The 15,237-nt window shown below is 37.2% G+C and overlaps 2 protein-coding genes across 3 annotated transcripts in view; both read left to right on the top strand.

Moving 5' to 3' along the window:
* LOC113081662 (WAS/WASL-interacting protein family member 2-like) overlaps positions 1–7,509 on the top strand; it is a 9,287-nt gene extending 1,778 nt beyond the window's left edge. For both annotated transcript variants that reach the window (XM_026253683.1, XM_026253682.1), the window contains exons 2-8: positions 537–667; positions 1,726–1,858; positions 1,988–2,128; positions 3,027–3,647; positions 4,317–4,535; positions 6,192–6,293; positions 6,372–7,509. In XM_026253683.1, coding sequence (XP_026109468.1) covers positions 608–667; positions 1,726–1,858; positions 1,988–2,128; positions 3,027–3,647; positions 4,317–4,535; positions 6,192–6,293; positions 6,372–6,412 — 1,317 coding nt within the window. In that variant the 5' untranslated portion in view covers positions 537–607 and the 3' untranslated portion in view covers positions 6,413–7,509. The remainder of the gene's footprint in view (positions 1–536; positions 668–1,725; positions 1,859–1,987; positions 2,129–3,026; positions 3,648–4,316; positions 4,536–6,191; positions 6,294–6,371) is intronic.
* A 701-nt stretch (positions 7,510–8,210) lies between these two features.
* On the top strand, positions 8,211–14,985 carry LOC113081661 (cell division control protein 6 homolog). The gene is given in 13 exon segments (XM_026253681.1): positions 8,211–8,392; positions 9,810–10,076; positions 10,173–10,418; positions 10,521–10,720; positions 12,005–12,159; positions 12,306–12,412; positions 12,505–12,644; positions 12,728–12,828; positions 12,927–12,997; positions 13,093–13,239; positions 13,242–13,264; positions 13,348–13,488; positions 13,614–14,985. Coding segments are annotated over 12 exon segments (1,662 nt in total). The 5' UTR covers positions 8,211–8,392; positions 9,810–9,835; the 3' UTR covers positions 13,704–14,985.
* The last annotated feature ends 252 nt before the right edge of the window (positions 14,986–15,237 follow it).

Below are 15,237 nucleotides of genomic sequence, written 5' to 3' on the forward strand. Positions count from 1 at the left end.
TGTTTTGTAGAGCTTTCAGTAATGTTAGATATGTTCATACACAAAGCCACGATTAAATAAAACAGAGACATGTGGTTTGATTACAGCATATCATAGCCTGAATGTAATGAAGATGAGCCATTCAGGTCACAAGCATACAGGTTTTTAGACCCGTTTGCCGTGCTTCACCCATTTTAACGCTCTCTCATTTCTATCAGTCGTTGTGCAGTGGCAGAACCTGCTCAGTGACATTCCAGTTAATGCTGCTCAAGTTCTGTGTCACTACACTTTATCTGTAGGGAAACGGTTTGGAAGCAAGGAAGTTTAACCTGTCGGTGGAAAAAAGACAGAGGATTTTTTTTTTGAGTTTTTTTTTTTAAACGTTTTATAGTTACTATGTGGAGCTTTCTGTCTGCTGTTGTGTAGTTCCTGGTAGAGTCAGGTAGTTTGGGAGGTACACTGATGACGCTAAGCACTAATATGTCATAATGATGAGTCACTGTTTTACCTGAAGCTGCTCATGGTAGTCTGATGGCTTTAATTCTTCCACCTTGCAGAGTTTTTGTGAGAAGCTCAGATCAAGCGCTGAAGATTGAGGGGACTGTCGACGTCTTCCGGATTTTCCAAGATGCCTATTCCTCCTCCTCCCCCTCCACCTGGACCTCCACCGCCCCCCAGCTCTAGCCAGGTCAGTGGAAAGCAAAGAGCGGCTAGCATGTGTTTCCCCTCATACTGCAGTCATTTATCCTCCATGTTACTTCCTTAGTTCATGTTTCCAACTCCCTGATGTAGTATCATATTTGATACTTCTATTTTAACCTGATTTTGGATCTTATGTTTACTTTATTGGATGTTTTTAGAATGAGCCTTTACTAAAAGACCTTTTCCTTGCTAAAACAGTACAAACTATCAATCAGACAACAGAAGGCATGTGTGCAACAGCATTTTCACATTCTAGAATCTAGATTAAAGCACACCTGCCAAGATCTTAAAAAATTTTTTATTCAAGAATGTCTCGTATAGCTTTAAGAACTGTTTTTAAATTTGTAAACATTATGATCATTTTCTCTCTCTCTCTCTCCATCAATCTGTATACATGTATATATTTAGGTTTAATTAAGCAATATAATTGTTTTTATATATTTTTCAAAGTAATTTTTTGACCAAAAAGGTCATTTATAATTTAGAAATATATTTTTTGTTGTTTATTTCATAAAATATAATTCATATGATATTTGATATATTTTACCAAAAAGTTAAGGTGATAAAATATCATTCGATTTTGGAATTTGGAGACTGACACTACTTCATAAAACATCATAAAGACCAAAAATAAAAATAATCTTATAACTTAAAAGACTTTGACACAGAGCCATGAGGGTCTGCAATTGTATGTAATTCATGTTTTTTTTTTTCTGCATGTTGGTTTCACCATATAACTTTTATTTAATCGGCAATTTGTTTTTATTATTATTGAGCATTAAATTATGTGTTACTTTTTTCCAATAAATAATCATAAAACATTATGTAGTCTTAAAAAAAATATATATATTCTTGAAAAAAGTTTTTAATATATTTTTCAGTCTTAATGCCCCACAACAAATATCAAAATTAATTTTAATTTAAGAAATTCTGAACTATTTTTTTCTTAAAGTGAAATTCAAGTCAGTGAAATGCATTTTGTAATGTATTTTTAAATAAATTGATAGATCAGGTTTTTTAACATACAAATGTGTTGACTTCCAGGCAAACACCTCACCTCCAAAACTAAATCGAGATGATGCTAAAGGAAGGGGAGCTCTGCTGTCAGACATCTGCAAAGGCGCTAAACTGAAGAAGACCACTGTGGTCAATGACAGAAGTGCACCTATCATCGAAAGTACATCATCTGTAGTGCACTACTACTGAAAATACAATAAATTATTACACATTCACTCACTCACTTTTATTAATTGTTTGACATGACCCAGCTAACAATGCAGTGTTTTTTTTCTGTTTTTCTCGGCAGATGCTGGAGGTCGAGGTGGCAGTGGTGGAGGAGGTGGTGGTGGTGGAGGTGGTGGAGGAGGAGGATTTGGAGGTGGCTCTGGGCCAATGGCCATGGGAGGATTGTTCAGTGGAGGAGTGCCTAAACTACGACCAGTCGGAGGTATGTTTCCCTTTCACAGTAGTAGTGCAATGATGATATTTCAGGTTGCAACATAAAAATAACTTTTTCACATTTTTTAAAAAGTATTTTTTATTAGGGATGCATTGAAAGTTTAGCAAAAAAAATTTATCGGCCAAAAATTAACAAAGAAAAAAAGTCAGAAGATATGAGTCAAATATATGTGTTGTATAATAATAATAATAATAAAAACAGTTAAAAATTACAAATTTCTGTAAAAAAAAAAAAAAAAAAATTAGTTTCATAGAACTAAATAAAAATAAAATATTGATATTTAATATTAATATATTTTCTGTCCAATTTTATTGTTTTACTTTAAATAAAAGTTTTTTTATTTGTAGGGATGCACCAATACCATTTTTACCATTGAACTAACCCTTTAACAATAACGAAGAATAGTGTATGCAAAATATCGATTTTGAATCGGTCTCGTCTGACTGATACCTGACTCGATACCTGAGCCAATACAGATACTAAGTTTTGGATTGGTGCATCCCTAATTATTTTATTGGCTTGTGTTTTTTTAATTCAGTAACATTTAAATTATTAAGTCAAATTAAAAAGTTGTACAAAAATAATTATTAAAAAAAGCATTTTCTGTTTCAGTTTTTGGCCAAGTGCATTCAGAATTTTCGTTTTCAGTTTTGGCCATAATTTTAGTTCCGGTGTAAACTAACATTTTTGTTTTCTATGAAGATGCACTACCACACAAAATCACCAAACTAACTCTAGAATGGTTCACTCTTTCCATATTTGAAGTCAAATGGCTAATATTTATTTTTTCTATATTGCAGTAAAAATATTGCAATGTCACTTTTCTCCCAATATTGTGCAGACCTGTATTATTATCTCAAACTGTTTGATTGATGTGTCCACACAGACAGCTCTGTAGGACGGTCAGCGCTGCGGCCGCCTTGCTCTCGGCCTGGAGTCTCTCGTGGCACGAGTCATTCTGAACCGGACGGACCTGTCCGTGGCAATGGAGGCCATTCGTCACCTTCAGAACAGTCACGAAATCAGCGTCCATCCGTGCCAGACATCTCCAAACCGTCTGCTCCCAGCAGCTCCTCAAAACCCACCAGCTCCGCTCCGCATCCACCCCCATTCAATCGCGGGGGCAACCGCGGGCCCTCCTCAGCCCAACAGGGTTCAGGGGCACACAGTCGTGAGAAACCCCTTCCACCTCCACCTTCAAGCAAGGGGCCTCCACCGCCGCCATCTTCTGCTCGAGATGTGCATCCGAGACACCCCCCTCTTTCATCTCGCTCATCTTCATCCTCCTCCTCTTCCTCAAACGCACCTCCACCTCCTCCTTATCGTCAGCCCACTAATACTTCAAATGGTGACCCGCCCCCCGATTTGCCACAAAGGCGAAACTCGCTGAACAAGAGAAGCCATGGCAATGCTAACGTCCGTAGCCAGGCTCCTCCTCCTCCACCCCCTGCCCAGCAGAACAGAAGACCTCCGCCACCATCACGAGATCCAGTGGTGCGCGGCACAGGTAAAACACACACTGAAAACTCTCTCACTGTAGACCTTAGTGTCTGACAGGAATGAAACAAGGCTGTGAGGCTAGAAGTAAAGTGCGTTCAGTGGATTGTACTGACTGGTTAGTTGACGAAATGTCTTTACGAAGAAAGCTTTTAGTAGACGAACGCTTCATAAAACAGTTCTGAAAGTTATGAGTTGTAAAAATGAAATGATTTAGGATTGTTAGGACAGCCTATAGTTCTATCCGTCACTAACCTCAGTTTCATCTGCATTGAATTCAACATGGATTCTAACCTGACTAAAGTCTATAGAGTGCATTAGTGCCTGGCCAGTTTTTCAACAGCCTTGTTTCCTGAAGTATAAGGTTTTTAAATGGTTTGTTAAAGAGTTTTCAACCATGAACCAAACCAACCAGCTACAAGGTGCATCACATTAAAAGTATTTGAAGATTTTACAAATTTTGACAAAAAGGCTTTGTACTTAAACGCTTTAAGAAGGGAAAGAACGACAAATTAATTTGAAGCATTGCAAACGGCTTAATCAAAACTAAAATTCCAAAATGTAATTACTTAACAACTTGGATTTTAACGGAAAAAGAACTAAATGATGAAAATGTTATCATGAACTGTTCCTTGAAATCAAGGGCTCTCAAGTAATTAAAACTGAAGTGTTCATTCAGCTCCTCAGGTTCCTCCTCCTGGAAATCGTAACGGGGTTCGAGAAACACCACCCCCTCCACCTCCTTATCGCATCGGGCAACAGACGTCTTCTGAACCCCCTAGTCGAGGGAAGCCCCCTCCTCTGTCCTCTGCTGGACGTCAGCATTCAGGACACGCACCTCCACCTCCTCCACCTCTCCGTAATGGACATACGTCATCTGCCCCCAGATCCTTGCTCGGTGAGTTCCATCAGATGATGCAGTCAGTTCAGTTCGTTCTATTAGCTGCTAATTTGTTTGTTTGTGGGAAGTTCCTGTAGATCAGAACTTAGATTTCTGAAGTGGATCTGTAGTCTGCTGTGCATCAGCACATGAAAATAACCCTGGAGTCAAATGAGCTCTCAGTAATTCAAATGCAGTTCACTTATTTCCTCATTTACACCCGTCAACAAAGCCTTCCCCTAATGCAGATATAAGTAGTTCTGAAAAATAAGATCGTCATTTCAGTCATGACCTGTTAGTGATCATTCATTTGGAAAAAAAAACATTTCTTTATGTATTTCATACAGGTTTCTCAAACTCTTGGGAATTTGTGAGGGAACTGCAGCGGGTTCATGCATTACTAAAATGATAAAAAATATCAGATTAAAATAAATAGAGCAGCAAAACTGAATTGATGATATAGTTTAATATGATTATGAAGTCACAAAAGGCTGTATTTTAGTGCATTGCGTGTTTCAGAAGGCATCTACTGTGAAAAAAAAAGAGACTAACCCTATAATAAAAACCATCAAAATAAAAGTATTATACTTCTTTATCTGCATGCCATCCATATTACAATAAAGCAACATCAGAAACCCCTGAACATCCAAATGTGTTGGTAAATTACTGAAATATTAACTTAAAACCTCAGAAGTGTTCAGCTGGGAAAAATCCTGGGAAATTGTGGGCCGGAGAATGTAGCTAAAGAAAAATCAGCTTTTTGATTGTATTCTATACTTCGGTTTTTTACAGTAAGGATTATTTTTCCATCAGAAGAATTGTATTTTTCAGCTACTATAACAGCTACTGTCTCCAGTTAGTTATAAAATGTTTAATTCAAGTAGTAAAAGACAAAACAATCTCGCTTAAGATAATCAAGTATTTAAATATAAACAACAAAATCAAATTTATTAAACTAAACAATTTTAACAACTAATTTATTCCTCTGATGCTAAGCTGAATTTTCAGTCTTACTCCAATCTTCAGTGTCACACGATCTTTCAGAAATCATTCTAATATGCTGATCGAGAAACATTTCTTATTATTAATATAGAAAACAGTTGTTGCTGCTTTATACTGTTAATATCAAAATAACAGCATTTTTGTAACATAAAATGTCTTTACTGTCACTTTTGACGAACTGAATAGAAGTATTTTCTTTACTTAAGATATTGCTTAAGTAATCACAACCTTTTTCTGTTTTAATAATAATAAACGATAATTTTTAATTATAAATAATAATAAATTATCAATAAAATTATCATTTATAATATATAACTACATTTGATCATTTATTTATATAAAAGTTATTTTAAATTATAATTACAAAAGGTTTTTTATTTATTTTTTTGTAAATAAAGCTCAATACTCCTCTTTTTTTTTTTTTTCAAGTGTACACTTTGAATATTGCATGTATTGCTTTTTTAATGAAGCTTTAATCTGCAAAAGACTGGAATACATGGCTTGTATTTTCAAATTGATCATTTTTTCTGACAGCCACATACTAAATTAAATGAATGTGCTCATCTTGACATGGCCTTTAAACATTAGCATATGCAAAGCTACTTGTCCACTAGCTAGTGTATAAAATATATAATGTTTTCTATTTATAAAATGTTGAATGTCTCTTCTCAGATGATTTTGAGTCCAAGTACGACTTCCACCCTATAGAGGACTTTCCCCCACCTGAAGAATACAGACCCTTCCCGAAGATCTACCCCAGCAAAAGCAACAAGGGTAAAGACCTTTTGACCTATCATTTCTCCATAGACATAAACACATTTCCTCATGTCCTCTTTATCTCTCCATTTTTAGTGAGAGGCGCTCCTCCACTGCCTCCTGTTGGAGGGAAGTGAACACTTCAGAGAAGAGAAGGACCAAGAAGAGATGACACAAACACATAAACATGCACGCATATGCAGTAGATATTTATGTGTGTTTGCCACACAAACATTAATTGCACCTACAAACACATCGAATAATGTGACATCTTCCTTAGGGCAACACTATAAACACCTACATAATCCAAACCACTCCAGAATGCTGTACCTCTAGACCTGAAAATACTGTGCAATATTCCTGTGCTGCTTAGAAATGCACCTTTTAATATCGTGTCAGATGACAGCAGCACAGCGATGCGAGAGCAGACGGTTCTCCAGTTCACATGAAGCTAGATATGTACATTCCACCTGTTCCTTACAGCAACCAAAGTTTTTTATTCGGTGAGAAAATGTGTAGCACTTGAGGATAAACGATGACTATGCATATCAGACACAAAGTCTGTATTTCTCTGGACAATCATGTAATTGTATTTTTATTCTTATTCTTTCTTTCCAAATCAGTCAGGAATGAGTTCAGTTCTGAAAGCGTTTGCTTACACTACAAAGGCCATGAAACAGCCTTGTTTCTTGTTCATCTCACAGTTGTGTTTTCTTCATCACACTACAGAGTCAAAAACTATGACAGCCAATAAGGTTGCAGAGCTGATTTAAAAATAAAAATAAAAATCAGCTCCATGCTGAATTTAAACTACATTTTTACTGATCAAATATACACTAAGTGCCATGGAAGATTTGGTGTTGTTGGAGATCTGTTTTTTTTTTAAACGGATAGTGCCATCTGCTGGCTGATCTGCACACTTTCTCCTGCTGGGTACCAATGTTTCTGGGTCATTTACACATTGCTTTTCATCATTAGTTTTAAACCTAAACTAAATTTCAGAAAATAAAGTTTTCTAATGGGCGTATTTTAATTCTGTGACATTGTATTATATATTATAAAGGGATCAAATATGTTAATAATGTTAAGACACTTCTGGCCATTAATATAGAAGCTATTAATTGGGATTTGGTGACCAATCACTCTGACTTGTAAATGTCCTTTTATCTGTTTCTGAATGTGTTCAAATATGTGTCAACATAATTCTGAAATAAAAGGTGGGAATGGGAATTAATGTGAATCACAGTGAAAAAGGTATAGCTGGTTACATAATTTGAAAAAAGATTATACAGGGCCATATTCTTAAAAAAGAAACAGAATATCATTTTTCACCGTAAAGTCCACAAGTCTCCCATTAACAAATACAGAAACTGCTATTGTCCAACATAAATTCAGACAATGAATAAATGTAAACTTTAATACTTGAATGAAATGTAAATATATTATGCATTATTTTTAAACAATCAAATTTATACTGATTGTTACTGAAATAGTTTTATTCTTGGTTGGTTCTAATAAAAACATATGTATAACAGCTCGTTTTAGACGAGTGAATACGTAAAAAAGAATGATTCTTTCAATAAATAAGAGCATATACTTAATAGTATGTCAGGGAACCTAGACGCTAATGTGTAATCGAGTTCAGAATATTTCACCATGTCAACTGAGTGTGCGCGAGGCAGAAATGAGCCTGACAATGTGAAAACCTTGTCTACACCAGGAGGATTAAAATAAAAAATTCAAGAGTGGATACTGATGGCAGAACACCTTCCTTAAATTTATGCAACAAATCTGCAGTCAAGCGGGAAACCCGTTCTTAATATTTCCCGGGAAATACTTTCCGCCAAAACACAAACAAAGAATTACCCGCCTTTACAGTCAAGTCGATGGGGGAAGGGACTATGAACCCTATTGGTTCCTGAAACCTACAGGAACTCCGACAGCCAATGAAACGCGTTGCCATGAGCTCACGTCACACACCAGCGCGTCAGCTGTTCAGAGGAGGATTGCGCGACAGAACACAGTTTTGGCGCTAGTCTGACGGCGGAGAGGACTCGGAGAGATCTACAACTTGTGATAATTACAACGATTATCAACACAAATTCAGCTTCAATCAGGTAAGACATAAAATATAATAAATGTGTTATTGTGTAGTTTTTTTTTAACGTGAGATTACTTTTATTGAGTGTTGTTATTGCGTGTGAACATGGCGCCAAATGATCCACAGCAGGAACTGCTCGCTTTAAATTTACAGTATTTGTTAGACATACAACAGATGAAATCATTTCTTTGTTAATTGAATCGTATTTGAAGCGCGTTCGTGAAATAAAACTGACAGAAAACATTAATAAATAAGCAATCACGAAGTGCCTGTAGGTTCAGACGGCCAACATTAAGAGCACTAACGTTACATAACCTGTGATCTTTGATCTGTGTGATACTGCACAAAATGGCAACAAATGGTTGTCTTCGTTGTAAGACTCGATATTGTACAACAACCAACCCCCAAGAGGTTTTAGGATAATATGGCTTTGTTAATGACTCGCACCTTAGAGTCTACAGGAAAAACTACACTTACTTGTTAAATTCTTGGTAGGTTTGCTCCTCAAGCAACAGTTTTGATGCTACAGATGTAATTAAATCACATAAGTACAGTGGGCCTCGAAAGTTTGTGCACCCTTTGCAGAATCTGTGAAAATGTGAAACATTTTCAAAAATAAGAGAGATCATACTAAATGCATGTTATTTTTTATTTAGTACTGTTCCTCAATAAGATATTGTACAAAAATGATGTTTACATTTAGACCATAAGATAAAAAAATACTGAAATTATTAAAATAACCCCATTCCAAAATTTGGGAACCCTTGGTTCTTAATACTGTGTTCTGTTACCTGATGATCCTCGACTGTCTTTCTGTTTTGTGATGGTTGTGCATGAGTCCCTTGTTTGTTCTGAACAGTTAAACTGAGCAGCGTTCTTCAGAAAAATCTTTAAGGTCCTGCAGATTCTTCAGTTTTGCAGAATCTTTGCATGTTTGAACCCTTTCCAGCAGTGACTTTATGATTTTTAGATACATCTTTTCACAATGAGGACAATTGCGGCATTCAAACACAACTATTAAAAAAGATTCAAACATTCACTGATGCTCCAGAAGGAAACAAGATGCATGAAGAGCTGGGGGTGAAAACTTTTGGAATTTGTAGATCAAGGTAAATTTGTGTTCCGGGAAACATACAAGTATCTTCTGTTGCTTACGAAGGGCAGAACTTTGAAAAATATTTCAACAAAATAAGAAAAATGTGGCCATCTTCATTGTGTTCAAAAGTTTTCCCCCAACTCTTTTAAATATCTTTTATGTACAATATCTTACTCAGGACAGTACTAAATAAAAAAATAAATAACATTCATTTAGTATGATCTCTCTTTTTTTTATTATTATTATTCACAGATTCTGCAAGGGTTGCCCAAACTTTCGAGCCCCACTGTAGATCTGACACAGAATATATGGCACAGTATTGTGCTTATCTTTTCAGGTCTGCTTCCTGGTTTTAAACTAAAAATGCCCAGCACTCGCTCACAGAATCAGCCCACCCTTCAGTTCCCCCGAAGAAAGTCTTCCAGATTGGGTTCTCGACCTAAAAGCTCCTCTGAGAATGCAGCGGACGTCCAGACCACCCCTCTGTCCCCTAGAAAGACAAATGTGGGAGATTCGCTTGGCGTCTGTCTGTCTCCCAGGAACTCTGTGTTGAAAAACAGCTCTTCGTCTGAGAGGCTGCCCTTGAGTCCTCGCAAACGCACAGGTGTGTAGTGTAAATCATCATGCTGGGCTTATAGTAGTGTGGCATGGTTTGTCTTTTATTGACGATGCTCTTGTTTTTCCTGTGTTCGTTCTTCAGGTGATGAGAACGGCTGTAACCTCCCGGCCTCTGTGCTTGGCTCTCCTCCGAAGCAGAGCTGTGCTCCTTTGTGCTCCCCTCGTAAACTGTCCTTCAATGAAAACACGCCGGTCTTCTCCTCACCCAAAATCCCCCTCTTTCCTATGTCACATCCATTGCCAAAGCGGCTGCAAGAGACCCCCTGCTCAAACACGATCCCCTGTACAGAGGGAAAGCTCCCTTCTACTCGACTCTTTCCTGTAAAAAGTATGTTTTGGTCATTGTTGGTTAGCTAAATTATGTAGATGTATAAAAAAAAAACCATGTAATAAGCAATCTGTATCTGTTGTGTTTTTTTTTTTGCTGCAGAATCGGGTTATCAGAGTGTAAAGCAGGCTCTTCACACTGCAGTACCTGAACGTCTTCTCTCTCGTGAGGCAGAGAGAGCTGCCATCGTCTCCTTCCTGGAGAACCACGTGGTGGCGGATAAACCCTCCAGCCTCTATATTTCTGGTGCTCCTGGCACAGGCAAGAGCGCCTGTCTGAACTGCGTCCTCCAGGAACAAAAGGTGAGCCTGAGAGGAAATATGGGGTCTGAAAATCAAATCGCAAATCAAACAGCACTACTTTAAAATGCACTACTGTTTAAAATTGAGGTCAAGTAAGATCCATTAAACTGCTGTCTATAGTGTAACAAAAGATCTATTTTCTTAAAATTCTATTCTTGTGAACATTCCAGCATCACAATAATATTCAGCATCACGGCTGATGTCAGCATTGATGATACAAGTTTCTTGAGCATTAAATCAGCATGTCAGAATGATTTCTGAAGGATCATGTGACACTGAAGACTTGAGTAATGATGCTGAAAATTCAGCTTCGCGTCGCTAGAAATAAAAAGGTTATTTTAATTAAAATAATTTCACAACATTAAATATTTTACTGTATTTTTTTTTCTGCCCACAAACTTCTGAATGGTAGTGTGTATCAGCCTTTACTTTAAAAAATCTGCAAGGATTGAAGCGATCCGATATCCATCAGTTCATGAAGACATTCACTTGCTTCGTTTCTGAATGATTCATAGGTTCAAACGAATCAATTGAATGTTTGATTGATTCAGTGATAAAATCAGTGACTTGCCTCGACCTGCTGTTGTTTTAATTTCATATCATATAATTTAATTTATTTAAATTTAAATAATGTAATATTTCTGTATTCAAAATGTTATAATTAAAACCTTAATCTCCACATGAATGTATGAGTTTCATTGCACTCATGCCTCCTCTGAGCCTCATTAAACATCTGGAAATGTACCTACAAGCCACTTTTGTGTTCTTCTGTGCCACTTCTGTAGTAAAAATTAATTTATTAATACTAATTTCATATGGTTGGTAACTGATTAATTTCTTATTATATAGTTTTAAATAGAAATTAAAAAAATATTTAATTTTTTTAATTTGATAGAGATTAAAATGATGCTATTATAAAGGTAAATAGAAAATACCCTTCTAAGTCACTTTAAGGAGTAAAATGTCACATCGTAATAGGAAGGCAAATTTTTGATAAAATTTTCGATGACTGATCAGAAGATGCTCCTAAATTTTTAAATTGCGAGGACAAGTGCTCCTGACTGAAATTATAGGCTAAAAATGAAACCAAATCCACCAGCAGGTGATGGCAAGTCACTGATTTTTATCACTGAATCATTCATTCAATTGATTCTTTCAAATGGCTGAATCATTCAGGAATAAAACAAGTGACTGTCTTTATGAACGGATGAACCTGGCATGTTTTGTAACATGACCTTAAAATGACAAGCATGCTTATGGTGATCCGTCTTCTCTCATTTCCAGGCTCTGTTGGAAGGTGTTCAGACTGTGCTCGTCAACTGTATGAATCTGCGTAGCTCACATGCCATCTTTCCGTTGTTGGGAGAGAGACTGGGGGTCCCAAAGGGCAACAGCGAGGCTCGGCTGGAGAAACTTCTGACCAGCTCTGGGCCCACTGTGTAAGTCAGCTCGCGCTAATTAGCATGGACCATTTCAGGATTTTACTTCATTACGCACTATGAGCGAAATCAGATTTTTGTATTCGGAGTCAAACATGTTTTGTTTATTCGATTAGCTCTCACTATGGTGTTTTTGTGTGTAACAGTCTGTTGGTTCTTGATGAGATGGACCAGTTGGACAGCAAGTCTCAGGAGGTTCTCTACACGATCTTTGAGTGGCCTTACCTGCCCAGCTCTCGTGTTTGTCTCATCGGTAAGATAGCCGTGCATTTATCTCCCCAAATTTGTGGACATTTATCTTCTATTAAAAGAGTCTCATTTTGGACATCTGCTTTAACCCCTTAGGTATTGCTAACGCATTGGACCTGACGGACCGTATTCTGCCTAGACTGCAGGCCAAACCACACTGCAGACCCAAGCTGCTCAACTTTCCTCCCTACAGTCGTGAGGAGCTTAATGCAATCGTTCAAGACCGGCTCACACAAGTATGCATTCTTCCATATCTCCTGAGATTTGTACTTCTCAGGTTCTGAGGTAATAATAGACCGGCGTGTTCATGTGCGTTCAGGTGTCAGGGGAAGGTGTCTTGGACGCAGCGGCAGTTCAGTTCTGTGCCAGAAAAGTTTCAGCGGTGTCAGGAGATGCCCGCAAAGTGCTCGACATATGCAGGTTAGAGAACCAGTTTCAGCTGCTAAAACACGTGTGATTGATTTTTTTAGCTTTGTGAGGTTCTCACACATTTGTGTGTGTGTGTGTCTATCCATCAGGAGGGCCGTGGAGATTGTAGAAGCGACTGACCGGTCTAAAACGGCATCCGAACCTGCAGCCAGCCCTAAAGGTAGCCATTACTGTTCCATATTTTACACAAAGCACCAATGAAAGATTATTTGGAGAGAAAAAGAAACGAGGGATGTCTCTGCTCTCTTGTCGCAGTGTCGCGGGTGGGTGTTCCTCAGGTGGCGCGGGTTTTATCAGAGGTGTATGGCGACCGTATGGCATCCGGCAGCGGGGACGGCGAGAGCTTTCCTTTGCAGCAGAAGCTTCTGGTCTGCTGTCTGCTTCTTATCATCCGTAACGGCAAAGCAAAGAGGTCCAGTTGGGCAAGGTGAGGCAATATTTGATCGTCTTGTTTCTAAACCCTGTGTTCAGGAAGTGAGAAGTCATTCTGGGCCTGTCTGTGTTGTGCAGCTGTGTGAAGCGTACAGTAAGCAGTGTAAGCAGAGGCAGGTGGGAGGCGTCGGACAGACCGAGTGTTTGTCTCTCTGCAGTCTGCTGGAGAGCAGAGGAATCTTCACTCTCAAAAAGGCCAAGGAGGCTCGACTGACTAAAGTACGAACAGTTATGAATTATCATTAGTGTAATATAATTGAGCCTTGAGATCATTATTGAATCTGTACCTTAATTCATTACAGCTTAATGAGGGGTCAAAATGTCTATTGTTTTCTCTTTCCTAGATCTCCCTGAAGATTGAAGAGCGGGACGTAGAGAATGCTTTGAAGGATCGAACTCTTCTTGGAAGCATATTAGCAGCTGGTCTGCCATAAATGACATCAGATTTCAAGTTTGTTTTTTTACTAATTTTACTTTTCCTCATATGTCAGTATTTTATAATGCTTTGATGTGAAAGTCTTGTTTAAAATGACATGTGCTATGATTTGATCCAAAAGGGTTGCTCTCTCCATTGTTTGTGTCAAACATTTGGCCTGCCTTTTAAATGTAGGATTATCTTTTTTTTTTTTTAAGTATTCTTAAATGGGCATAAATTCTTCTTTGTGTCAAAACAGAAGACATTGCCTTCTATTTTATTTTGTACATCAGCTTTGTAATGGTTTGGGGTGGGATGTACACTTTTAATAAAGCAGAATGTGTTACTCTTTTAATTGTATCTCTCAAAATCAATCAGTAGGTGTTTTAAATCTGCTTGTTAGTTTCACTTGTGTGTTGACCAACAATTTGGCTTCACACAATCCACAAGCCAAAAATAAAGGCCATCCTAAATGTAGATAAGTTGGTTTCTTCGAAAAGATTTGGATAAATTTAGCCTTGTGTCACTTGCTCAGCAGTGAATCCTCTGTAGTGAATGGGTGCCGTCAGAATGAGAGGCTGATAAAACTATTACATTAATCCATACATCTCGTGAAGTAAAAGGCTGTGCGTTTGTAATGAACAAATCCATGTCTTCTATTGTGTGAATTATTGTGTTCTTAGCTTTATCTGCAGTCATTCTGACGGCACCCATTCACTGCAGTGGATCCCTTAGTGAACAAGTGATTTAATGTTAATTTATTTTCCAAATCAGTTCCAACAAGGAAACAAATTTTCATTTTTAGGTGTACTATTTCTTTATTTATTTTTATTAAACCAAATGAAGAAAAACAACAAGGAAGACCTTTAAAAACCATTTCAACCCGCTAGTCAAAATTAAGCTAGTCACAAAGCATTAGTTAACATGATTTTATTTTTATTTTTTTTGGACAAAGTGAGAAGTAAAAACGCTGCAAAGAATCCCTTTGTCTGTTCTGCTTGCATTCTAAGAGTAGTTAGTAGTTGAACAAATGTGAAGCTAGTTTTTAAAAACGCTCAAGGTTTAATTTGTTTGGTTAAACATTAGTCCCTTTCAATCAGCACAGCATTTATCATGCAAATAAAAAAAAATCTCCATACACATTGCAATGCCAAAACAAACAAAATCAGTATTTCCTTGTCTATACATTAAGACGATTTTAGTGAAACAAATATATGGAGTGAAAAAAAAAAACAAGTGAGAAAAAGTTAACATGTAAAAACTCCAGTATTCGACAGTCTTAGCATGGGACTCTCACAAAAGCTGATCCCCACCGGGAACGAAGCTATAAAGCTCAGTTATTGTGAGATCACAAGTCTAAATCATTGATCAGTTTTACTATAAAAAGCAACTTGATTATCATTATAAAATATTATAATAAAATCTCTTTGGCATAGTTAACCAGTCCTCTTACCAACAATGTATTAATGCACCCATAAGAAAACACTAAAATATAACATTTTCTACAAAAAGACGTGTAAATTGCATCATGCTGTCATCCTTTTATAAAGCAG

Source organism: Carassius auratus, unplaced genomic scaffold, assembly GCF_003368295.1.
Source record: "Carassius auratus strain Wakin unplaced genomic scaffold, ASM336829v1 scaf_tig00034822, whole genome shotgun sequence".
Lineage (NCBI taxonomy): Eukaryota > Metazoa > Chordata > Actinopteri > Cypriniformes > Cyprinidae > Carassius > Carassius auratus.